This window comes from Mastacembelus armatus, chromosome 6 (assembly GCF_900324485.2).
Source record: "Mastacembelus armatus chromosome 6, fMasArm1.2, whole genome shotgun sequence".
Taxonomy (NCBI): domain Eukaryota; kingdom Metazoa; phylum Chordata; class Actinopteri; order Synbranchiformes; family Mastacembelidae; genus Mastacembelus; species Mastacembelus armatus.
The window spans coordinates 514,122-538,833 of record NC_046638.1 but is presented as its reverse complement, the minus strand read 5'-3'; the positions used below and the strand labels follow the sequence as shown (position 1 = coordinate 538,833).

The 24,712-nt window shown below is 43.8% G+C and overlaps 3 protein-coding genes across 10 annotated transcripts; 2 read left to right on the top strand and 1 right to left on the bottom strand.

The window, feature by feature from the left end:
* The first annotated feature begins 377 nt into the window (after window positions 1-377).
* Window positions 378-9,431, top strand: prdm11 (PR domain containing 11). Of its 2 annotated transcripts, XR_003295955.2 has the most exons (8): window positions 378-550; window positions 1,482-1,550; window positions 1,761-2,017; window positions 2,133-2,200; window positions 2,678-2,865; window positions 3,734-4,255; window positions 4,559-6,842; window positions 7,036-9,431. XR_003295955.2 is itself a non-coding variant. In XM_026311689.2 (7 exons), the coding sequence occupies exons 2-7, from the start codon at window positions 1,523-1,525 to the stop codon at window positions 6,718-6,720; spliced, it is 3,225 nt and encodes a 1,074-aa protein (XP_026167474.1). In that variant the 5' UTR covers window positions 378-550; window positions 1,482-1,522; the 3' UTR covers window positions 6,721-9,431. The 2 variants fall into 2 exon arrangements, 1 of the variants encoding a protein (XP_026167474.1); XM_026311689.2 differs by having other exon boundaries at window positions 4,559-9,431.
* A 686-nt stretch (window positions 9,432-10,117) lies between these two features.
* Window positions 10,118-17,776, top strand: cd59b (CD59 molecule (CD59 blood group) b). Of its 7 annotated transcripts, none has more exons than XM_026311905.2 (5): window positions 10,143-10,191; window positions 11,626-11,691; window positions 14,514-14,586; window positions 16,674-16,775; window positions 17,054-17,776. In XM_026311905.2, the coding sequence occupies exons 3-5, from the start codon at window positions 14,532-14,534 to the stop codon at window positions 17,251-17,253; spliced, it is 357 nt and encodes a 118-aa protein (XP_026167690.1). In that variant the 5' UTR covers window positions 10,143-10,191; window positions 11,626-11,691; window positions 14,514-14,531; the 3' UTR covers window positions 17,254-17,776. The 7 variants fall into 7 exon arrangements, with proteins under 7 accessions (XP_026167692.1, XP_026167690.1, XP_026167693.1 ...); XM_026311902.2 differs by lacking the exon at window positions 10,143-10,191 and adding an exon at window positions 10,362-10,642; XM_026311904.2 differs by lacking the exon at window positions 10,143-10,191 and adding an exon at window positions 10,681-10,876.
* Window positions 17,777-18,664: 888 nt separating this feature from the next.
* On the bottom strand, window positions 18,665-23,406 carry kcnj11l (potassium inwardly rectifying channel subfamily J member 11, like). The gene is made up of 5 exons (XM_026311900.2): window positions 23,248-23,406; window positions 22,383-22,622; window positions 22,038-22,307; window positions 19,557-19,764; window positions 18,665-19,100 (listed from the first exon to the last, which is right to left on the bottom strand). Exons 1-5 carry the CDS (start codon window positions 23,404-23,406, stop codon window positions 18,673-18,675), a joined length of 1,305 nt encoding a protein of 434 aa, XP_026167685.1. The 3' UTR covers window positions 18,665-18,672.
* Between the last annotated feature and the right edge of the window lie 1,306 nt (window positions 23,407-24,712).

Here is a 24,712-nt window from a genome sequence, read left to right as displayed (position 1 = left end):
GTAACAGTAGAAATACCACAGAGTAAAAATTCTCTGTTCCCAGTAATTCCAAGTGTCACTGCAGTAAAAGTCCAAATATACTTGAAGTATCCAAAGTAAAAGTACTCATTGTGCAGAATGGCCCATTTCACATGAATGGATCTGATATTATTGGATTCTAATTATTGATTATTGTGTAAAACTCATCAGAAAGTGTTTTTATTTCCCTGTGGATCAACAATAATTTCCTGTCTATATGTCACGTGTCTGTTATTGATCAGACTGAACGGATCGATCAGGGTTTTTCCTTCTTCCTCAGACTGCGTCTCTGTCCCGATTCCAATTCACAGTTTAACTTTAATTTTTGCGCATTTGCTTTCTTCCGTTCTCCATGTCATTTCCTGTGGTAAAAATGGTGGTCACAGCTCGAGGAGGCGACTGAGTCGTTGCAAAAATTAACGGGAAACTTCGCCGCGGAGCCAGCGGCCGGTGTCGGTGCTCGGCGGCCGGGGGGAGAGCGTGGCTTCGCCCGGTACACGGGGTCCGTGTCCCCGCCGCGTCTCTGCACAAGGTGGGTCTGTGTCGGTAGCCACTGTGGCCAGTGAACATGGCTTCCGAAAACAGCAGGCAGATCGCCAGTCGCCTGCAGCTCGAAATCGTGGCGCAGATGGAAAGCAGCTGCCGCAGGTCCACAATTCGCTCCTCTACCGGCTCCACCGACGCAAAGTTAACGACACAAAGTTTAGTGTTGGTCCGACTGCCCCCTCCCAGCCCAGAGGAGAGCCCCCCCACGGCAGAGGGTTCAGATCCACATGTGGAAACACAGGAGTCAGCTGAGCCCTCAACCGCTGCTGCTCCTGCAGGAGGCTCAGTGTTTCTGTAAAATACTAGTTTGTGGAAGGAAACCTGTTTCCTTAGAGCCCGACTGGTGCTGGATTCTGGGTCAGAATCAATATCTGACCTGTAGGTAGCAGCTGCTGACTGTGAGTCCAGATCCCATCCAGAGACTGGCAGCACCAGTGAGTGTGTGTGAATCCAGAACCTGGTTCAGCTTATGGGTCTGTGCCGTAGACCTCCATTGTTGTCCAAAAACGATTAAAAACCCAGCAGGGAGCCACACGGCTGACCTGGCTCACATGGTTCTTCCTCACCAACAATGGGAGGCCCGTCTTAGTTGATTGAAAATGATTCAGCAGCTGTTCTGGTCAAACCTTTGTCTGGTTTGTGGCATTAAAGACACCTGAGGAGCTTTGGGCCGCCGGCTGTGGAGCAGCGTTTCAAAGACTGGGTGCCAGTTCATCTGTATCATGCATGCACGCTGTGAAGCCTGTGCACGTGCGTGTGCATGCCGGCGGCCTGTCGACACGCTGTTCAGCAGTAACACGACGACCATCGGCTACTACACAAAGCAGAGTTGTTAAAAATGAGCTTTTCAGATGTTCCAGGAGGAAGAAAAAACATGTGACACATCACTGACCTGATCATTTCCTGTTTCTCCACAGGGTTGTGACGTCAGCTGGACTTCGACCAACATGGTTCCACCATGAGTGAGCGGCTGCCGGACCTCTGGTGTAAGTTCTGTCTTCAGCTCCGTCACGTTCCTCTGTCATTAGCTGCACTTACAGGACATCAGTCATTCAGGTTCCACCTTAACTGTTCACATGGAGCAGGTCTGACCAGATGTGTGTTTGCAGCTTCACCTTAAACCTTCTGACAAAGTGTTTAATCTGCAGGAGATACAACAGAAGAAGTTTGTATCTGCTCCTGTGTTTGTCTTCTAGTCTGCGAGGAGTGTCAGGACTTTTTCCAGGAGTGTCCATCCCACGGGCCCCCGCTGTTCGTCCCCGATACGCCTGTGGCAGTGGGGTCGGCCAACAGGGCGGCACTCACGGTCCCGTCGGGCCTGGAGGTCTTCACTGAGGGGGGCGAGGTGGATGTACGCTGCGTGGATGCAACCATCCCCCGGGGGGCGGTGTTTGGTCCATACGAGGGAGAGCTGGTGTCCAAAGACCAATCATCCGGCTTCTTTTCATGGATAGTGAGTCCAACCAGTCACAGACCAGTTTAGAACCAGACTGGACCAGTTCCAGTTTACAAACATGTTTTAGTTCTGGAGCAGTTCTCAGCTGTGCTTTATCCACTGATTGTTCCAGATTGTTGATTCGAACAACACGTATCAGTCCATCGATGGCAGCGATGAGACCAAAGCCAACTGGATGAGGTAACAGTCGCAGATAATGAGCGAGTTCTGTCCTTTAGCCCAGAGCCTGGTCTCATTTTAGACCACATCCCAGGATTAGTCCAGAGCCCAATATCCTTTTAGCCCAATGTCTCCTCTTAAGTCTTAAGTCTAATCCACAGAAAACATTCCTACTTTTTTTATAATAAAGACCAGCAGCCACAGTAGTCACTTTATTAGGAACACCTAGACTAGGACTAGATAAAACTGTACCAGTCGGATCCAACTGGTACAGTTTTATCTAGTCCCTTAACCCTGTTCCTTGAGTGCAGGTCAGGGGGGACAGACAATACTTCACACTGTAACTTTGGTGGAATCCCAGTAAATCAAACTGCCTAAACATCAAATAATGGGCATGTTTTTCCACCTGACCTGGGTTTAATGATGGTGACAGTTCAGGTGGACAGTTTGTCTCAACACGGATGTGAATCAGTTCATGATGCTGTTTCTGACATGCAGGTTTGTCCGGACCTCATCAGAGGAGAGCAGCAGGAACCTGACGGCGTTTCAACACGGTAGAAACATCTACTTTCGAGCGTTTCGGGAGCTGGTGGCCGGAGAGAAGCTGAGGGTTTGGTACAGCAACGACTACATCCGACAACTTCACTGCGTTTCTCAGGAGAGCATCGGCCGCAGCCTGGACACAGGTGAGACGACAGCTGGTCTGGTCTATGGGTCCTCCGGCAGTGACGGGTGTACAAATGGCAGCATTTTCCATAAATTCCAGTGTGGAGGAGCTCGCTGCATGTAGCTGTTGTTAAAAACAACAACTGGTGCTAAAGTTTTGTAATTTTATAAAAATGAAAACCTGAAATTGTCATTTCGTGACGTTTTCAGAGCCTTTGCTTTGACACAAACTGGGCTCAGCTGCTTCCTGTTTGACGTGTCTAGCACCTGACTGGACTGGGACAAACTGATCTGATCAGACAGAGTTTATAAACACACACCTGTGTGTATAAGGACCCACAGGAACCCAATATCAGCCCAGTAATAAACCAGAATCAGCCCAGTAATAAACCAGTATCAGCCCAGTATCAGTATTATAATATATGTATTATAGTTTTATACATTTCCTGCTAACTCCTTTGTACTTCTACCAAGGACAGTTTTTTCTGGTGGACTTTAAGTTGTAGTGCAGTAATTACTCTCTGAGGTGTTTTTACTTTAGTAAAGGATCCACCACTAGATTAATGACTCAGTTTTTTCAGGATCTGCCATGTACTTCCTGTGTTCGGACTTTTATTATTTTGTCCAACTTCCTGTTTGCTGCCTGTGCATGTCCACATCTCGTAAGCTTTACTTACCTCGTCATCCCTGACTGTTTTCACCTGTTTCCCATTACATTTATACCTCACACGTCATTGGCCTCTGTCTTATCTGCTCATCCTGCTGTGTAATTCCCTGCATTTACTAGTTTTCCCTGTTGAAGAGTATCAGACTGAGGATAGACCCCTGTGGCACCCCATTGCAGATAAGCACAAATTTGTGAGCAGAGTATAAACTGTTTTGTTCCAGATATTGGGAAACCAGCAGGCCTGCCCAACCTTCAGCAGGACTTTAAATCTCCCTGCCTGCAGTCAACTCTGCAGCACAAACCCAGCCCCATTAAACAATCTGGTGAAGAGTCCGACGGCCAGCCTCCTGCCAAGAGGAAGAAGATCGACCTCATCTTCAAAGACGTCCTAGAAGCTTCTCTAGAGGATTCTGGCAAGTCCAGGTCCCAGTCTTCCCTTCCCAGTGAAGCTAAAGTGCCAGCACTTGGGTCTGGATTTAACTTATCCGAAAGCAGCTTTAATATTCCTAACCTGAAGGTGGAACAGAAGGAGGAGGAGAACCAGTGCAGCGAGGAACCCTCCACCTCCTTCTGCCCCAACTGTGTCAAACTGAAGAGGAGGATCCTGGAGCTGGAGGAGGAGCTGTCCCGTCTCAGAGGAGAACAAGGGGATGTGGTGGGTCCCCAAATGGCTGAACAGAACCTGTCCAAACTTGATCAAGGCCCACCCCACCCTGAACAAGGCCCCATTGAAGATTTTCAAGGTAAAATTTGAAAAATTATTGATGGACCCAGTGTTCAGGCTTTTCTCAGTCCAGGGAATGTGGTACTTTGTTAGGATTTTGTTTGAGTTGACATGCTGGTAGTGTTAGATAAAATGTGAGATTGTCACCAGGGTCAGTAGGATTCATCCTGAGGGAAAATTAGTTGAGGTATTTTCGCCTGCCAGACCAGCCATAGTGTTGTGCAGCCAGCCTGGATAAAACCTGATTGCAGGATTCTTTACATCGCAATTACATAATCTGATTGTAAACAGTTAATTTAAAATAAATATATTTTCTTTGCAGGAATGGAGCCTTTGACGCCCACTCAGGTGGTTCTGGATGAAGATGACCCGGACGTGGATTCGGCCGATGAGTCAATTGCTGCAGATCTTGTAATTTCTCCAGAGGACTCGTCAAAGCTGTCCTCTGGAGGAGGCAGACGGATTCGCCGTTTCAAACAGGAATGGCTGAAAAAGTTCTGGTTCCTTCGCTATTCGCCAACCCTAAATGAGATGTGGTGCCATGTCTGCCGCCAGTACACCGTCCAGTCATCCCGCACCTCTGCCTTTATCATCGGGTCCAAGCAGTTCAAGATCCACACCATCAAGCTCCACAGCCAGAGCAACCTCCACAAGAAGTGTCTGCAGCTGTACAAGCTGCGAATGCATCCAGAAAAGACAGAGGAGATGTGTAAGAACATGATGCTACTGTTCAACGCAGCATACCACTTGGCTCTGGAGGGACGGCCCTTCTCAGACCTCCGTCCGCTGGCTGAGCTGTTGAAGAAGTGTGACCTCAAAGTGGTGGACCAGTACATGAATGAAGGGGACTGTCAGATCCTCATCCACCACATTGCCCGGACTTTAAAAGAAGATCTGGCTGAGAAGATGCGCCTCTCTCCATTCCTGAGTGTCATAATGGATGCCCAAAATGATGACCTTTTCTCAGACATGGTGGCAGTCTATGTTCAGTTTATAACCAATGAGGGCTCACCCAACACAGAGTTCCTATCCTTGCAGAGGCTCACCATGGCCAGTGTGGATGGATACCTCCAGGTAATGGATCGAGCCTTCGGGGTCCTGGGCCTCAGATTTCAGGACTTGCTGGTGGTGGGTCTCGGGGTGGATGGCACTAACATTTCTTCAGGAGTGAGAGCCAACCTGTACATAGCTGTGCAAAAGACTTTACCCTGGATCCTGTGCCTTCCCATCATGATACACAGACCTCATCTAGAGGTGTTAAATGCCATCAGTGGGAAGGAACTCTCTTGCCTGGAGGATCTGGAAAACAACCTCAAACAGCTCCTCAGTTTCTACCGCTACTCCCCTCGCATGATGGCTGAGCTGCGATCTACTGCACCAACACTGTCAGAGGAGACCGAGTTCCTTGGAGACATCAGAGCCATTCGATGGATCATTGGAGAACCAAATGTCCTTAATGCACTCATCAAAGATTACCTGGAGGTAGTTGCACATCTGAAAGAGATTAGCAGCCAGACACAGAGGGCTGATGCTTCAGCCATCGCTCTTACCCTCCTGCAGTTCCTCATGGACTATCAGTCAGTAAAGCTCATCTACTTCCTCCTGGACATCATAGCTGTTCTCTCCCGATTGGCCTTCACCTTTCAGGGAGAGTACCTGCTGGTGTCTCAGGTGGAAGCAAAACTTGAAGAGGCCATTCAGGAGATAGGTCAGTTAGTGGACTGTCCTGGAGAGTATCTACAGGAGTTTGAGGAAAATTTCCGTGAAAGTTTTAACGGTGTGGCTCTGAAGAATTTGCGTGTAGCAGAGTCCAAGTTTCAGTCCATCCGAGAGAAGATCTGCAACAGGAGCCAGGGTATCCTGTCTCAGAGACTGGATTTGCAGAGCCGCTCATTTGCCAAAGCCTGCAAGGTTCTGGACCTGTCCACCTGGCCCCACAACCGGGAGGACCTACAAGCCTATGGAGAAGAGGAAATCCAGTTGATAATGAATCATCTGGAGTCCATTCCCTTGGCAGGTCAGGAGGGCTCCCAGGCCAGGACAGAGGCCAGAGGCAGCCTGGTGGTGGAGTGGAAAGATCTGAAAGCGGACTACTGCACCATGAATGGTTTCAAAGAAGTCATCAGTCACATCTGCAGGTACAAGCAGCGTTTTCCTCTGCTGAACCGGATTGTGCAGGTTGTCAGGGTCCTACCCAGTTCCACAGCCTGCTGTGATAAAGGCCGAGTGTCTCTGCAGAAGATGTGTAAGAACAATCGTTCCCGGCTGACCCTGGAGCAGATGAACGACCTGATGACTGTGTCGGTCAACGGACCGCCCATCAGTAACTTTGATGGGAAGCGAGCGTTGGACAGCTGGTTCGAGGAGAAGTCTGGCAGCACTTATTCTCTGTCAGCTGATGTGTTGAGCAGGATGTCAGCTGCTGATCAGAAATCTGTTCTGCACAGTGCTGATGTTAACACAGAGTTTTATCCTGACATCTAACAGGTGAAGCCACTGGTGTACTGGGTTTACCTGTTACCTATGCACTAGACTAAAGTAAGGCAGCATCGCTCCTCTGCACCAGACTCCCAACCGAGGGAACTTGTCCCTGCTGTTTCTTAAGGGTAGGTGAAAAGATTGTAAAGCTCAGTTAATAATACAAATAGGAATTATAATTTGATATTATAGATCTAAATAATAAACATCTTTGAGTGTGATGCTGACATTTAGTATAAATATTGTCACATTAAAATACCAACAATTGTAGTCTGGCTGCACAAAACATGTAGCTTCCATTTTTTTCTATTTCTTTATCAGGACTGTGGGAAGATTATTTTCCTCCAAGACAATGAAAAACTAAAAGTAAAGAACAGTTGAAACGTGAAGTTTCTCCAAATTACAGTGGTACAAAGGCAAAGCTAAGATGAGAACAGAAAAGGTTGGGAGCCACTGCGAGACACGTGTCACGGGTCTGGGGGTCCTGCATGTCACTCAACGTTAAAGTAAATAAGAGACAAAAACAGACTATTGTGGCTCAGAGCGACCACAGAGAGAAGCTAAACTGTGGCCAGACAACTACGACGACACACAAACTGACTATACACTGGGCTGTTGTTTTGCCTCTACGTGTCTGTGTCTTATGATGTGTCCAGGCTCAGCTGAACATCGCACTGAGCTCCTGCTCCGACTCCTTCACTGATGGCTGTTGTCAAACTGAATGGCCCTGCACTTGTTATGTATAATAATAAAGCACTTGTTTCCAGAAGTACAGTCAGTTACACATCAGGAACAGTCAGCGAGTGTCAAACTGGATGCTTGTGCGATTGAGTTGACCTGGGCTATTCAGCCGTGTAGTGCCTGACAGGAATGAAAAGGCTGAGTGTTGGGATGTATAAAGGCTTTATATTTCTATTAGAAATGCACACAGCCCTGCTGCACACTGTATATATTATACAACCATTGGGTATAGTGGAAACGCTTTTGAGGCAGTTTCTAAGGAGAGTATTTTTCTCTTGAATTTGAAGATAGTGCCATAATGATCAAATGCAAGAACCAAAAGAAAAAGGTGCTATCCTGCTATGCCATAATGTATTTTGCTGTATTTGTTTATTTTTCACTGATGCTTCGGCTTTTTGTTGTTGATGTTTGTAGCACTTCGATCTTTAAATATTTCAAATAAGTTTTAAAAACTGCATGATAATATTTGTCTGCTGCCTTTAGCACTTAAGTCGTATTTTACAATTATTACTACGATGTCTGTATCTACAGCTGTGAGAGTGGAAACATGACGCACTGCGAGCGGCTGAGCTCGGCCGCAGGTGTTCACTGTTATTTTACATATTAATATTAGTATTAGTATTATTCTTACTTCTTTACAGAGTTTGCCTTTTGCCCTAAAAGAAAAACTTTGAAAGTTAAATATAAGCACCAGGGGGGGAAACATATTGATGGTGACCTTGCTTTGTAAAGGTGGTGTTAACCTTTATGGGACAGACCGTGCTGGTGTTAATGCTGCATTTCCTTCTGAAGGTGCATTTGCAGCCATTCTGCTGACACGTTCTTGGAACATTAGTTGTTCTTCTACCCAAACTCTGAGGCAGACGTGTGTGGTTCTTCCCCACTCGACTGCTTGTGATTTCAGCGTAGATGATGTGAATGCAGCTTATCCATCTTGGAATAATTTGGAAAAAAAGCATTTTTCCTCTTGTATGAATACAGTGCTAATACAGAGCTAGGGCCAGGAGGAACCATAGTAGCTTAATTAGCATAAAGACAGGAAAGCTTGAGTCTGACTCTGTCCAACGTTCAACTATACACAAAGTACCAGCAGCACCAGAAGCTGGTCCTGTCCAGCTGGTGATAGAAATGTAGAACCTGCAGTGTGAGGTTTTACACACAGTTACAGTACATACTGGAAGTGTCGGTTTATGTCAGTGGTTCCCAGTCTTGGTCCTCAAGGCCCCTGCCCTGCTTGTTTTCCAACTCTCCCTGCACTTCCTGCTTCTGACTGGCTGAACACAGGTAATCAGCTGTGGGTATGTCAGAAATAGCTGGAATACAAGAGGAGCAGAAGATCCTTGGGGACCAGGATTGGGAGCCACTGGTTTATGTATTTTTGAAGTTTGGACAGAGTCAGGCTAGCTGTTTTATGCTAAGCTAAGCTAGTGGTCCATATGTAATGCACAGGCACACGAATGGGAATAAAATGTTTTTAAATGTCATTGTGTTTCTTAAGAACTGCTGTGATTAGCACGACGATATTCAACCCTCTTCATATCAGTCAGACAAAACGTGTACGGCTGTTCTTATCGTGCATGTGTGTATTGTATGCATGCAGGTATTACTGTTGAAACTGTTGTTGTGCAGGATGAGTTGTTTCTGGCTGATGTGTGTCAGACTGGACGGTGTGTTTTATAACTGAATCCCGAGCAGCACAGAGCTCACAGGAGCATAACCAGACTGTTGGTTACTGGTTTACTGCTGCAGTTTCAATCCAAAACCGTTTGTCGTATGAAAGCCAAGATTTTGGGCTCTGCCTTATTTTGTGTGTTTGTACCGACGTTTGACTGATTGTACCGTGACTCCAGAGCTGCATGGAGTCTGCTTTTTGTTGTGAATATTTGATGTTTTGCTGAACTGTGAGATTTGCCGCTGCTGCAGTTGGATATGAATTTTGGCTCCAGACAAAACAAACAGGAACCTGTGGTTTCTTCCTTTCTCTGTTCTTCTGTTTCAAATTCTTTAAAAATATATTTTAAAAGCCATTTTTTCTGAATGTGTTTTGTTCAGCCACTGAAGTACCTGAGTCACATTTTGCAGCTCAGCTTACTAGTGTTTGCATTTTACGCTCGGTGAAAGGGGGGATACATAAAAGTACTTCAAACCATCGCCACCTTTCCCACCTGTGAACCTGAGGAGTTCAAAGTCCCAGTTCATCATGGAAGAATGCACATGGAGCTGGATTAGTTATTGGAGCCGTTTCTCCGATGAGGGGCCTCAGGACAAAGACAGTGTTGACCCCACGTTACACATTAATTCTCCAGAAACCAACCAGCTCTGTACAGTTGACTGATTCATCATTTACGTTATTAAGCAAACATGATCCAAAATACTGGTTTTAACTGTTGGTCACACAGCAAAACACTAAGGGGATCTGGATTTCAGGGTGCCATGATATAGATGTTTCCCTGTTTTCTCACATTGGCCCTTTAAATAATCAAAACATAGAAACTAGAACAGTTCAGGCATTACAAGATGTTCAGAGCGGATGTAAGGATGGAGGATGAGGACCTGTGCTTCCCATGATGGGGATGTAAACAAACAATATGGCGGGTCGGAAAGCTTGTGTCTGCCGTGTCTGCCGTGCGCATGCGTAGTAAGAAAATAAGACAAAGCAATTTATAAATGCCACAAAATAAACAACATGAGTCATATCATTAAAACGTGAGCTGGGCTTAGACCGTCGTGAGACAGGTTAGTTTTACCCTACTGATGATGTGTTGTTGCAATAGTATCATTAAAATGATATAATTGTATTTTAGGTGCTCCCAGGCTGTTCAGCCTGTACAATATCAGAGTATTAAGAGTATTATAGTATTTAGTGTAGTATTTGTGCTTCAAACCAAATTGTCTGTTAGAAGTAGCCGAATTATTTCCGACCAGCTGCTGTTTGCGGTGAACCCGCGGATGTACAGACAACTGTCCCTGGATCACTGCGACACCGGCGGATTCCTAAAAACGGGAAGATTTCAAGGCCAATTTGGGGGCGTTTTCACTGGGACCGCTAAGGTTTCCCCGCAGTCACGAGGGGCGTTTACGCTCGGTTTATTTCGGTTCGTGCGGAAGGGGGGTCTGGTTGTGGCCTGTTCCAAAAGCCTTTCGGAGGTTCTTATCAAAGACGGGCCCAAACCGAGACTGCGGTCCGGTGAGTCGCAGTTAATTTAATCTAAGTACGTGGCTACGGTGACTGATACACACACAACAGTAACTGTGTAGAAATACTGCAGTAATTTTTAGTTTCCAGTAAGATCTGGTTTTGCTACACAACGTGTTGACGCAATATTCCCGATTTAAAGTGATTATGGGACGATACTATCAAATAATTGATTTGTAAATCGAAGGAGCGTGCAAACAGCAGGTTACTCCGAAGTACACAAAAGTAAGTATTTCATATTAACTGTGTAAGTAGAAATTAGAAACACCAATTTAACAAATATTAAGAGTCTTGAACTATTTATAAAAGTGTGTATTTCAACGAACACACACACCTAAAAGTGGCGTCTTTTATTTTGAAATCCGGAAGTAGTTTGTTTTGTGGTAAAACCTTATTTTTGTGTAGTGAAGTAAATTTAGTGAAGTGTTTTTTGCCAAAATGTACTGACATTCTGAAGTAAAGTACTAGAACCTCAGTTACAGTACTTCAGTAAATATACTTGCTGGCTAGTTATTTTTCACCACTGGCAGCAAACCATGGCGGGGTTAAAGGTCAAAGGTCAGGGGCTGCTCTGGAGTCAGCTGCCATTTAGTGAACAAAAATTCTCCCTTTATGCTTCAAAAGGATTTTTCAATCTCCGGGAGACGCAGTTTGAAAAGAGTTTTTCAGGGAATAAAAAGCCTTCTCCCTGGTCTAACATCCGCTTGGCCTGACGTCTGTAGAAAGGGAGAAAATCTGTCCACTCGAGGGAACGGGTCAACTGGCAAACACAAAGGAGGCCAGGAAGGGATCTGCCACCTCGAAACTCTGAATATTTGTATGTGACAGGAGCCAAAACTGTCTTTCAACTGAGCGTTGGCAGTTGTTGCTGGACGTGCCAACTCTGCTCCTCTGCTGCTGTCTGCTGAAACTGTGAGCTCTTTGTCAGTGTCTGCTCCCCGTTGATGAGGCTGAATGAAATGATCTTTGTCCAGGGGCGTCTGCTAACGCGTTGTGGACTGGACTCTGCACCTGCCTGGGGCCTGACATCACCTGCTGCAGTGAGGCTTCTTTCACACTGTCATATATATGTTTGGAAGGAAATTGTGCTGCATACACACATTATTAAATATTAAGTTATTTAGACACACAGTTCAGTGTTATCTCAAAGAGGCTGCTTCTGACGCCCCCCACTCGGTAACATGAGGCAACATGAGGCGCAAAGAAGCAGGAGCATGTTTATGAACATGCAGCATGAACTTTATTCTTTAAGTCGACACTTCAGCACCGACACACCTCACACATTAAATATAAAAAACTCTCGAGGAGTTGCAGGTCCAGGGAAATGTGTGTTAGTGGACAGAGTAGTTGTGATAATGTCTTATAAAATCCAATATTCAGTATATATTCAGGTCCATTACGTCAGTCCTACATACTTAATACTGGAAAATATAAACGGAGGTAAAACTTCCATAAAGAAACACGATTACAGACTATTTAGAATTTTATATTTAAATATAATTGAATCAAATGTACATCATGTGTACATTCAGGCTAAGACTTTACTGGGTGTGGGAATGTTAAAGTGCAGCTTGGTGCGAGTGTGTACAGGGAAAACTGAGTTGACAGTGAAGTGGAGCAGTTGTTGTTTCAGGCAGCAGCAGTTTGGGAATGAGTTTTATGGGCTGCAACTAAATTACTGTTTAGCTGAAGCGCCACAGGTTTCAGTCGCTGGTCAGAAAGGTCTCCCATTGTTACGTGTTACACTGCTGCTGACAGTAATGCAGGAGCTGATTGACTTTATTGTCCCAGAGGAAAAAGGATTGTCAAATCAAATTTATTTCTAAAGCACATTTAACACAACGTAGTCGACCAAAGTGATGTACAAATCTATACCAGCTGCAAACATAAAACCAGACAATAATAATAAAATAATAAAAAATGTGTATATAAAGGTCTTACGGTGAGATTTAAAAATGGGAAGAGTCGGGGCCTGCCTGATGTTCAGGAGGCAACTCGTTCCAAAGTCTAGGGGCTACTACTGAAAAGGCGCGATCGCCCCGACTCTTCATCCCAGATTTAGGTACTGTAAGTAAAAGCTGCTCACCAGACCTGAGAGACCGTACTGGACTATATGTCTTTAAAAGGTCAGAGATGTATTGAGGTGCTAAATTATTCAGGGCTTTGTAGACCATTAACAATACTTTAACTTTGACCCTGAACTGCACAGGGAGCAAGTGTAAGGACGCTAAGACAGGAGTTATGTGTTCCCGTTCACGTGTTCCCGTGGCAGAATAAACACACAAAGGATGAAAGAACAGAAGAACCATCAGTAGACAGAGAAGGAGTGACATTCAGAAACACACTGTGACCCCCAGTGTAGTCCTGCGGTGAACACAAGGGACTCACTTCAGAGTTTGTCAGCATGTCCATAGTCCTGGGGTCTGTCTGTGGCAGATTAATCCTCCTCTGTTAACGGGGCCAAAGTGAAGTAGCTGAAATGTTTGGACAAAAGGCCTGACTGCAGCGTCACACAGCAGCTGGATGCAGATACAGTGGCCTCTGTGGGTCCAGCAGCTGACCCGCCTGTCTGTCACAGGCTGGGACTGATGTATGACAATACAAACACACCCGGAGTACGAGCTTAGAAACCCCTTCACAATCACAGTCTGTTTGCTGTGTTACACAAGCCCGTTTGTTGTGCAGTAGGATCCGTGTAGAAGTGTACTTTACGAGTACATTTTAGTAGAAAACTGTTAAAACTAGTCTCTTTGTGTAAAGACTTGACACCAGTTTGTCCCCATATTTATGTAAATCAGTGTAACTATTAAAATGTGAAGCATGTTTCTGTAAACATGATGCACAAATAGAGAAGTTATGTTACTGTAAATACTTTTACGTGTTTACATGTGGACCAAAGCTGCAAACAATGTAAGAATTGAAGTAATACAAGAGAAATTACATTTGTTAGAACACGCTGGGCCCCGTGCGAAGGACTGTGGTAATTATGTCAGTGCATGTCTCTGCAGCCTCTGCTGTCTCTGAGGCGCCTGCAGCAACAAAAATAGATAAATACCAAACCGTCCCACAGCAGAGAGGGGGGGACATTCCCCAGAACTCCTCATTCTGGCCTTTTTCTGTCAGGCTGCTGAGTCTGCGCTCCTCATCGTCGTGTTTCATGTTTTACACATTAGCTTGTAATAACTGACTCAGCATCTAATGTTTGTCTCAGTGAGGGACGCAGCTGAACCTCATGATGAACGACGAGTTGTGTTTATGATCAACAGACCTGATGCAACACACAAACCCTTAAAGAGAGTTAAAGGAACATAGAGAATATTAAGATTGTTAAAACAAAATGATCTAAATGAAATGGTCAGGTGTATTTCTTAGCTTTGATGAAATAGTTAATAGATGAGTCATTTGGCCAATAGTCTTTAGTGTCACCTCTGAAAAACCTGCCGTGTGTCCACTGAACAGGTTCAGGACCTGTTCCTGGGTTGAGTGGTAGGGAGACTATCCTGCTTATTTAAGTTTCCTCTAGTTCTAAAGACATTTGACTTGTCCTTCCTTTGTGTGTTTCATTCCCAGCGAGATGAAAAAGTGTGTGTTATTTTTCTAAAGAACAGAGACTGTGAATATTGCAGCTCAGGGCTGACACAGTTGTCTGTGGGAAACTACTCAAACTTCCTGCCACCGACCGTACTACAGCCGTCAGTGACTGCTGGGCAGGAGGAGGAGAAGGAGGAGTGTTTTTTGGCAATACACAGCGTCTTTGTGGTCCACTGGACAAAGCAGTTCTCAGTCCGCTGCCAAACACCAAATCCAGCCAGACGCTGTGCAGTTCCAACCTGACGCCTTCTCCTGTCTGCTTTGACTGCAGGTTTGTTTCTGAGACGACATGAAGCGCTGCCTCGCACTCTTCCTGCTGCTCGGTTCTGGGATGCTCCATTTGGGTGAGTGACCAGGACCCAGAAATTCTGGGGGATCAGAGAGGGCTGCAAACACCCGGAATGATAGCTAACATTTCGAAACAGTATACTAAAAATAATCTAAAACCATGTGAAGCTTATAATATAAAGAAGATTAAAATGAATGGAAACAAAAGAGACTAAACAGGTAAGTAAACTATTCACAGTGAATTGTGAGATATGAAGAATTTATTGTAATGAACAGAGCTGCAGGGTTTGAGGAGCTTGTTCTGATATTCGGAGCAGCATATTGGTTCTGGCCCGTCTGAGTCTTCTTTTGAAGAGACCCTGGTCCTTGTGTAATTTTTGGCTCTTTCTCAGAAGGAACACTTACACAGGTATTAATAGGGGGCAGGGGCAGGGGGGGTCCCCACTGTGTACACTGCCAAAATCCCCCACTTGGACCGGGTCATACTAGTTTTTATGCTTATGACCTTCTGGATGAGGGTTCCTGGATAAAATGCACAGCCTGACATTCACTCACAGTGTTAATGCAAACTCAGCTAAATATAGGTGTGTTCGCTGTTACCTCATGTGGTTTGCTCAAAGGGGTGAAAAGTTTCCAGGATATTTTCAATTTGAAGTTAAAGTTTCAATTCAATTTGATAGAAACTTTATCCGCAGTACCTGATCGGTTTAAACTTTTCTATTCAGCTGTTCTTCTTTCCTATTAGTAGATTTTCAGAGAGATTTTTACTCAGCATTCAACTTAATATCCTTAAGATGTAGAGAATACACACATCATCACTTTAATATGCAGTAACTGGCCTAGACTGTACTTGTATTGTGTGTCTTGTTTTAGGTAAATCTCCTGGGACTGTTCTGTATATTTATATCAGTTTCTGTAAATTAGGTGGTAGCTCTAATTACGCTGTAATCATAGAAAATATGTTCAATGTGGATGAGCACCAAGGTTAAAGTAACTAAAGTAAATGATACCCAGCCCTTAAAAATAGTTTATTAATACTATTGAATACGTATATACTGGAGGGGTTTTCTGTCTGTGACAAAATGGATCAGTTTAACTAAACTTCCTGTCAGACAGGATGTAAAAATACACAGGCATTAAGATATCCTGGGATGTTTTCCGTATCAACTGGGATGTTTTCTGGATCTAGTGGAATGTGTTCTGGATATGTGGTATGTTTTCTGGATTTAGTGGGATGTTTTCTGGATCTAGTGGGATGTTTTCTGGATTTTGTGGCATGTTTTCTGGATCTTGTGGCTTGTTTTCTGGATCTAGTGGCATGTTTTCTGGATCTAGTGGCATGTTTTCTGGATCTTGTGGCATGTTTTCTGGATCTTGAGGCATGTTTTCTGGATCTTGTGGCATGTTTTCTGGATCTTGAGGCATGTTTTCTGGATCTTGAGGCATGTTTTCTGGATCTAGTGGTATGTTTTCTGGATCTAGTGGGATGTTTTCTGGATCTAGTGGGATGTTTTCTGGATCTTGTGGCATGTTTTCTGGATCTTGTGGCATGTTTTCTGGATCTAGTGGCATGTTTTCTGGATCTTGTGGCATGTTTTCTGGGTCTTGAGGCATGTTTTCTGGATCTTGAGGCATGTTTTCTGGATCTTGAGGCATGTTTTCTGGATCTTGAGGCATGTTTTCTGGATCTTGAGGCATGTTTTCTGGATCTTGAGGCATGTTTTCTGGATCTAGTGGTATGTTTTCTGGATCTAGTGGGATGTTTTCTGGATCTAGTGGGATGTTTTCTGGATCTTGTGGCATGTTTTCTGGATCTTGTGGCATGTTTTCTGGATCTTGAGGCATGTTTTCTGGATCTTGAGGCATGTTTTCTGGATCTAGTGGTATGTTTTCTGGATCTAGTGGTATGTTTTCTGGACCTAGTGTCATGTTTTCTGGATCTAGTGGGATGTTATTGGGCTGTTATTGCGTTATTATAATTATTATAATGTAATAGTTAAAACATTAAAAACTATAACATCATATGTATGTTCTCTGCTGAGTTCACCTCAGTCACCTCAACTCAGAAGAACTTGACACATTTTGTTGTTTGCTGTTGATTTAGTCAAAATGAAGAAAATAAAACCAGCTTCTTCTTCTTCAGGTTCTGGACTGAGGTGCTACAAGTGCTCTGATTACACCGGACGCTGTACAAATGTCCAGGAGTGCACGTACGAAGATGCCTGCATATCTCTGAGTGAAACAGGTTGGTGTCAAACAGCTGTTTATCGTCTGCTGGACTGACACATTTACTCCTCAGTCAGCTAACACTAGCTTTGGACTGGACACTTTGTCCCAACCAGGCATCCGTAGTTCACGTCGTAGCTTCAGGAAACAGGATGTGATGGGAGGGGCAAAGAGCAGGAAGGAGAAGCTTATGGTGGGAGTTAGTTTGGGTCATCAGACCCTCTAGAGACATGAGGGGGAGCAGTTTTTTATGTCCTCACAATTATAGAAAGACTGATGAGTGTTTCCCCTGTCCAGGTGGGAAGACCATCCGTCAGTGTATCAGGTACACAGACTGTGACAACTCTCGTCTCAACCAGATGTTTCCATCAATCTCTGCCTTCACCTACCGATGCTGCAGCAGCAACCTGTGCAACTCCGCCAGCACTGTTGCCACGGCAATACCGGCCCTGGCCCTGGTCGGGTCCCTGCTGAGCATCTGGTGGAGCTGGATGTGAAGATGCTGCAGTGGTTCAGTGTTCAGGAAGTTCCTCATGTTCGTAAAGTTAACATAAACTAAACTGTGTTTTTAGCTTCTCAGGTTGGAAGGTTCACTAGTTTTCAGCGTTTAACAACGAAGAAAAAAATGGCCATTCTTGGTTTTCTTATATTTTTGCATCAAATTCAAAGTCTTTGTTGTTCCCAAATAAAACTCAAAAACTAAACCATCAGTCTCCTCAGTCCAAACTAACTTTATCACCTCTGAATCTATGACATGACAATCTCAGGTTTTCTCAAAATCAGACTTCAGATCAGCGTTTAATGATCCTCCATTACTCTGCTCTAATCTCTGTCGGATTGTTTTGCTTTTGTGCGTACAGTATTATTACAGTCAGAGCCAGATTAATTATTACAGGTTAATTGTCATGTTGTGAACCTGGAGCACATGGGCCCCTGTCAGGTTGTCCGTCCCCTCAGATGATGTCTGATCAGCTGATAATTAAAATAGTCTTAAATAAATCAGTTTGAAGACAACACGCATTTCTGAGGCCGTGTTTATTTCTGTTTTCTGTGATTCTTATGTTACATTAATTTTAAATCCTAAATTTGACTTCGTAGATTTTTCAAAGTCTCTTCCAGCAGAGTTGAAGAGAAGGAAGCAGCTCCAAAGGGCAGAACGTCCCTGAAGAACCTGTTGTCCCACTACATGTGAGGAAAGGGTTTGAGATGAATGTCCCTGAACACAACACGGCACAAGACCAAATACACACACAGGTTTAATTCTAAAGGACAATCTCTAATCAGACACACTTCATTCTTTAAAAACCAAGTGAAACAGCAGATGTGCCATGTTGAATATCATGAACTACAACCTTAAAACTGCCCTAATGTGACTGTGACTATGTGACGATGTCTCTAGACACAGGGTTTTATGTGACAAAAGTAGAGACGAAGAAGAAACAACAATTCCAGCTGACACGGTGTCCCAGACTATAAAGATGATGAAGGCTGGAAGCTTTGTGCACTGACTAGAGCTGTGCTCTACAAATTCAATAACATCTATGAAACATCTGTACAAACGGTGGGAGTGAATATCTACAGAAATGCAGCTGTGTACTGCAGCTTTTTACCAAATATTACACAAACAACTACTGATTGAATATCTAACATTAAACAAGCAGCAAACAAGTCAGCTGTGAAAAGACAGAGCTGCTTCAGGAAAACTGGTTCATGTTCGCTCACACACTTTATCCCACAGCTGCTCAACACTCCTGTCCCAAAACGCACAAAGGAAACGGAGCAGCTGCTCACAGCTGGACAAAAACCCATCGAGTACAAAGGTGAAACAGACCCGGAAAGGGAAAAATCTTAGGAAGCACATTTTCACTTCACTTTTCCCAGGTGTGAGCGGCTTCTTAGTTTCCACCTCTGTGTTTTCAGTCACTCATGTCTCCCAGTGCGTCATCCACCTGTCGTCCAATCACCTCTAGCTTCACGGTCTTCTTCTGTCCTTTCTGCTCCACCTGTGGCTGCGATTTCTCTGATTGGGCATACCAGGGCTGAGGGGCGGAGCTTTCGCAGGCCCGGCCCCCTCTACGGAACCCGCCTCTGCCTGCTCTGACCAATCCCCATCCCTGCAGCTGCACATCAGATGTCCCCTCCTGGACTCCTCTGGTCTGGTCCAACTCTTTGGCGCTGAGAGATGACATCCGGACAGGAACCGTGTTGCCAAATTTTGAGTAGTCGACACAGTACCGGCCGTCCTCCTCTGTGATGATGGACACAAAGCGTCTCCCCCACAGGATCTCCTCAGGAATGTAGGAGGTCCGAGCCTGCATGGTGATCCCTGTGGTCTCCACCACTCCTACAAAAGACACTTGTAATAAATCAGTGCACTTATTTTGGAGTTTCTAGCCCCTAGTGGCCAAAGATGAATTCCTGCACCTTTGACAACAAACTTGTGTTGTAGGACATTAATGTAATTTCTGTCAAATGTTTGTTCATTTGAAAAACTGAAGCTGGAAATAAAAAAAAAAATCTTTGATTTGATAAATGACTTGAAATAATTCTCAACTTTTCTAGTTTGAAATGTACTAACACTAAACCAGGAATGTCATAAGTGCAGAAAAGTTGAACATCTCGAGCAGAAAAATGAAAAGTTTTAAAATAAAATTTAAGAGCTGGAAGTGCAAATTTAACTTGAGTGGTAAAATGTAGTTAATACATCTGGGAAAACCTTCAGAATAAACTAATAGATATTTAACAGAACATCAGTAGCTCTGTGTATTTGTCTTTGGTGCACCTGTGTCAGGTTCCTCACCTTCCAGGATGACGATGATCTCCAGGTCCTCGGAGGCCAGCGACTGAGCCGACAGCTCGTACAGAGGGCTGCTTCTCTCCATGGTGTGGCTGATGATAAGAGGAGAAACCAGGAAGATGCCGTTACTCCTCAGAGGGTTCTCCACCTGGATGTCGAGCTGACACACCGGGATCACCTCACCCTCCGATGTCACGGTGCGCCGGATCACCTGGAGGGAAACTTCCACTGTTTTGATTTATGTCCTTCAGCTTTGGAGACATTGTTTATTGTCTCTCTGGTTGTTTATTCTCTCTGTCATTGTTTATTGTCTCTCTGGTTGTTTATTGTCTCTCTCTGGTTGTTTATTGTCTCTCTCTGGTTGTTTATTGTCTCTCTGGTTGTTTATTGTCTCTCTCTGGTTGTTTATTGTCTCTCTGGTTGTTTATTGTCTCTCTCTGGTTGTTTATTGTCTCTCTGGTTGTTTATTGTCTCTCTGGTTGTTTATTGTCTCTCTCTGGTTGTTTATTGTCTCTCTGGTTGTTTATTGTCTCTCTCTGGTTGTTTATTGTCTCTCTCTGGTTGTTTATTGTCTCTCTCTGGTTGTTTATTGGCTCCCTGGTTGTTTATTGTCTCTCTCTGGTTGTTTATTGTCTCTCTCTGGTTGTTTATTGTCTCTCTGGTTGTTTATTCTCTCTGGTTGTTTATTCTCTCTTTGGTTGTTTATTGTCTCTCTGGTTGTTTATTGTCTCTCTGGTTGTTTATTGTCTCTCTCTGGTTGTTTATTGTCTCTCTGGTTGTTTATTGTCTCTCTGGTTGTTTATTCTCTCTGGTTGTTTATTGTCTCTCTGGTTGTTTATTCTCTCTCTGGTTGTTTATTGTCTCTCTGGTTGTTTATTGTCTCTCTCTGGTTGTTTATTGTCTCTCTGGTTGTTTATTCTCTCTGGTTGTTTATTCTCTCTTTGGTTGTTTATTGTCTCTCTGGTTGTTTATTGTCTCTCTGGTTGTTTATTCTCTCTGGTTGTTTATTCTCTGTCTGGTTGTTTATTGTCTCTCTGGTTGTTTATTCTCTCTGGTTGTTTATTCTCTCTTGGTTGTTTATTGTCTCTCTGGTGTTTATTGTCTCTCTGGTTGTTTATTGTCTCTCTGGTTGTTTATTGTCTCTCTGGTTGTTTATTGTCTCTCTGGTTGTTTTATTGTCTCTCTGGTTGTTTATTGTCTCTCTGGTTGTTTATTCTCTCTCTGGTTGTTTATTGTCTCTCTGGTTGTTTATTGTCTCTCTGGTTGTTTATTGTCTCTCTGGTTGTTTATTGTCTCTCTCTGGTTGTTTATTGTCTCTCTGGTTGTTTATTCTCTCTGGTTGTTTATTCTCTCTTTGGTTGTTTATTGTCTCTCTGGTTGTTTATTGTCTCTCTGGTTGTTTATTGTCTCTCTGGTTGTTTATTGTCTCTCTCTGGTTGTTTATTGTCTCTCTGGTTGTTTATTCTCTCTCTGGTTGTTTATTTATTCTCTCTCTGGTTGTTTATTCTCTCTCTGGTTGTTTATTCTCTCTCTGGTTGTTTATTGTCTCTCTGGTTGTTTATTCTCTCTCTGGTTGTTTATTGTCTCTCTGGTTGTTTATTCTCTGTCTGGTTGTTTATTGTCTCTCTGGTTGTTTATTCTCTGTCTGGTTGTTTATTGTCTCTCTGGTTGTTTATTGTCTCTCTGGTTGTTTATTCTCTGTCTGGTTGTTTATTGTCTCTCTCTGGTTGTTTATTGTCTCTCTGGTTGTTTATTGTCTCTCTCTGGTTGTTTATTCTCTGTCTGGTTGTTTATTGTCTCTCTGGTTGTTTATTGTCTCTCTCTGGTTGTTTATTCTCTCTCTGGTTGTTTATTGTCTCTCTGGTTGTTTATTCTCTCTCTGGTTGTTTATTGTCTCTCTCTGGTTGTTTATTGTCTCTCTGGTTGTTTATTCTCTGTCTGGTTGTTTATTGTCTCTCTGGTTGTTTATTCTCTGTCTGGTTGTTTATTGTCTCTCTGGTTGTTTATTGTCTCTCTGGTTGTTTATTCTCTGTCTGGTTGTTTATTGTCTCTCTGGTTGTTTATTGTCTCTCTGGTTGTTTATTCTCTGTCTGGTTGTTTATTGTCTCTCTCTGGTTGTTTATTGTCTCTCTGGTTGTTTATTGTCTCTCTCTGGTTGTTTATTGTCTCTCTGGTTGTTTATTGTCTCTCTCTGGTTGTTTATTCTCTGTCTGGTTGTTTATTGTCTCTCTGGTTGTTTATTGTCCCTCTGGTTGTTTATTCTCTCTGTGGTTGTTTATTTCTCTCTGTGGTTGTTTATTTCTCTCTGTGGTTGTTTATTTCTCTCTGTGGTTGTTTATTTCTCTCTGTGGTTTTATTATTGTCTTTCATCCCCTGCTGTGTACCTGTTAGGCCTGTTCAGTAATCTATCCGTGCATCTATAGTTCTACACCACATGAGCAAACCTGGAAATGAAGACGTGTTAATATGGCTGAAAGACGCCACCTGCAGCTGGATGGTGGCGGAGATGATCATACTCTTCCTCAGGTCTCCAACTCGGAACATGAAGGTCGGCCGGCCGTTTCGAGGCGCGATGACGGCGTTTCTGGAGAAGATGAGCGTCTCTGCCCGGCGGTTTGCCTGAGCCGTCTTCATGAAGACGCAGCCAAGCATCACAGCGTTGATGATGAGCCCCAATATGTTCTGGATGATCAGTACGGTGATGGCCAGAGGACACTCCTCCGTCACCATCCTGCCGCCAAAACCAATGGTCACCTGGAGCAGAAGATGTTCAGTTACAAATGACAAACCACTGTGCCTGGATCAGTCTGCAACAACAACAACTCTCACCTGGACTTCGATGGAGAAGAGGAAGGCGGAGGTGAAGGAGTGGATGGCAGTGACGCAGGGGACAGGGCCTGGCTCACCGTTGGGGTCACGAGGCTCCAGGTCTCCGTGAGCGAAGGCGACGAGCCACCAGATCATAGCGAAGAGCATCCAGGAACAGAGGAAGGCTGAGGTGAAGATGAGCAGGGAGTGCTGCCACTTCAGGTCCACCATGGTGGTGAACACATCCTGCAGGAAGCGGCCCTGCACCACCAGGAGGTCAGAGGCACAAACGACAGGAAGATGGAACATCTGAGTTTGCCTCATATACAGAGGAACCGAAATGTGTTTCTAAAGTAGTTTCATTAGTGTCATCAACATCTTTCAGTGACACATGACAGCCATTCACAATCTCAGAGAGTTGACTGACTATAAGAAGCATTTTGTCCCTTTGTGGCTGAGTCAACTGTTCTGTTTACGGTGCAGCGTGTAATAGTTTTTGGACACCAATGGAGGTCTACGGCACAGACCCATAAGCTGAACCAGCTTCTGGATTCACACACATTCATTAGTGCTGTCAGCCTCTGGATGGGATCTGGACTCAGTAACACACACACTGAATCAGCAGCTGCTGTCTTTAAGTGTCTGACAAGTGAAGGAAAACCATCCCATGTGTTCAGGCAGAACAGTTTGTTGCTCTGCATTAGTTTATGTAACGAAGTAAAAAAAACATCCTTTAACTTATAAACTAATTACTGCTGCACAAAAATATCTCTAAGAGAACAGAGCAGGAAACAGCCGTCCTATCTGTGGCCTCAGGTTCTGACAGCAAACACTGGACTAACACTGGACTAATGCTGGACAAATGCTGGACTAATGCTTACGACACCTGCTCTCTGATGTTCTTGTGGGCCACGTTGCAGGATCCAGTCTTGGTGATGAACCGAGCTCTCTGGGCTCTGGAGCGGCTGCGGTTCGGCTGGTTCTGGTTCTCCGCCAGACGGGCCAACAGGAAGCCATCTGGCAGGAGGCCCTTCCTGGCCAACATGATGCTGCACACCTGCACACCTTCACACACACACACACACACACACACACTCTCTTTAATGCCTGGGGGATCATGGGGGAGTCAGTGTTTGACAGCAATAATATCTGGTTATACATTTTCATTTCTTCAGTTTAAAATTTTGAGGCATAATTTATCATTTTATCAGAACATTGAGTCAAACACGGAAAAACAAACAAGTAAATAAAGAAAAAATCGCTGCTACAACAAGTGAGTGAAATAAAGAAATATTCATATATCGGAAATGAAATGATACGAACTTTAAACTGATCCTGGGCAAATAAATATGATGAGTTGTTTTTACGTTATCACTAAATTAATTAATTCATTGATTAAAGTGTATTTTATTAGAATGTGCACAAAGAGACAATAACAGCGGTTAAAATGTCGATATTGATTAATTAATACAGAAACTCTACAAAGACAATAATCAATAATTTCTAATTTATAAATAAACAGAAAACCAGCGCGCGGTTGCCTGTGGAGATATCGGTGGTGTTTATTTATCAGAGCTGATGGGAAAGGTACCGTAACTATCCTGAAATAAACGCAGCTCTCTCACGCACAGTCCTTACCTGTTCAGGTAGATGCAGCTCTGACGCTGCTCACGATTTTATTTATGTCGATGTGACACACAACACGGACTCCATCGTCCCCTCATCAGGATGTTCATACGACCTCGAGAGCAGGACCGGAGTCAAGTTCCACCTGCGTACAGGTGAGACTTCCGGTGCTCACTTTCAAATTAAATATGATGTTCACCCGTTTAAGCAATCTTGATGAAATGTGGGTACGCTTTATTTTGACAGCAGACTGCAGCGTGTTCCGGGGTTGTGTGACGTGAATGTGTTGAATTTGCTGGGGTCGGAGCTTCATGCAGGATGCTGAGGATCTTCAGCCTGCAGAGGGCCTCCTGAAACCGGTGAAAGATTAGCCATTGAAATTAGTAAAAATGTAGTATAACAGAGTGCGACAATAATATATTTAGTATCATATTCATGGGTCACATGTTTCATGAATATTCTTATTATACTGAAGATTTTTTATGCATTTTGTTCATAGATTACATAGTCATTCATGAACAATTCAAAATAAATTAATAAAAACATATCCAAAGTCTATCGTTGTCTATCATCTATAATTTAAAATAAATTATAAGTAAAAATATAAAATGCATTTGTTAATGAAAAATATTAGTGGGTTGTTTGACATGTTAATAAAGTCTGTTTCCCAGTATACAAGCTTTATATTGCTTAAGAAAATATGGGAAAAGAAAAATTGTAAAAAA

Bases quoted from the DNA above. Each gene is read 5' to 3' on its own strand.
- prdm11 (XM_026311689.2), top strand. From the start codon at position 1,523: ATGAGTGAGCGGCTGCCGGACCTCTGGT. The intron at 1,551-1,760 runs GTAAGTTCTGTC...TTTGTCTTCTAG, and splicing joins GCGGCTGCCGGACCTCTGGT to TCTGCGAGGAGTGTCAGGAC. The intron at 2,201-2,677 runs GTAACAGTCGCA...TCTGACATGCAG, and splicing joins ACCAAAGCCAACTGGATGAG to GTTTGTCCGGACCTCATCAG.
- cd59b (XM_026311907.2), top strand. From the start codon at position 14,532: ATGAAGCGCTGCCTCGCACTCTTCCTGCTGCTCGGTTCTGGGATGCTC. The intron at 14,587-16,673 runs GTGAGTGACCAG...CTTCTTCTTCAG, and splicing joins TTCTGGGATGCTCCATTTGG to GTTCTGGACTGAGGTGCTAC. The intron at 16,776-17,053 runs GTTGGTGTCAAA...TCCCCTGTCCAG, and splicing joins CATATCTCTGAGTGAAACAG to GTGGGAAGACCATCCGTCAG.
- kcnj11l (XM_026311900.2), bottom strand. From the start codon at position 23,406: ATGTTGGCCAGGAAGGGCCTCCTGCCAGATGGCTTCCTGTTGGCCCGT. The intron at 22,623-23,247 runs GTGTCGTAAGCA...CTGGTGGTGCAG, and splicing joins ACAAGAACATCAGAGAGCAG to GGCCGCTTCCTGCAGGATGT. The intron at 19,765-22,037 runs GTGGCGTCTTTC...GTTTCCCTCCAG, and splicing joins CCGCCACCATCCAGCTGCAG to GTGATCCGGCGCACCGTGAC.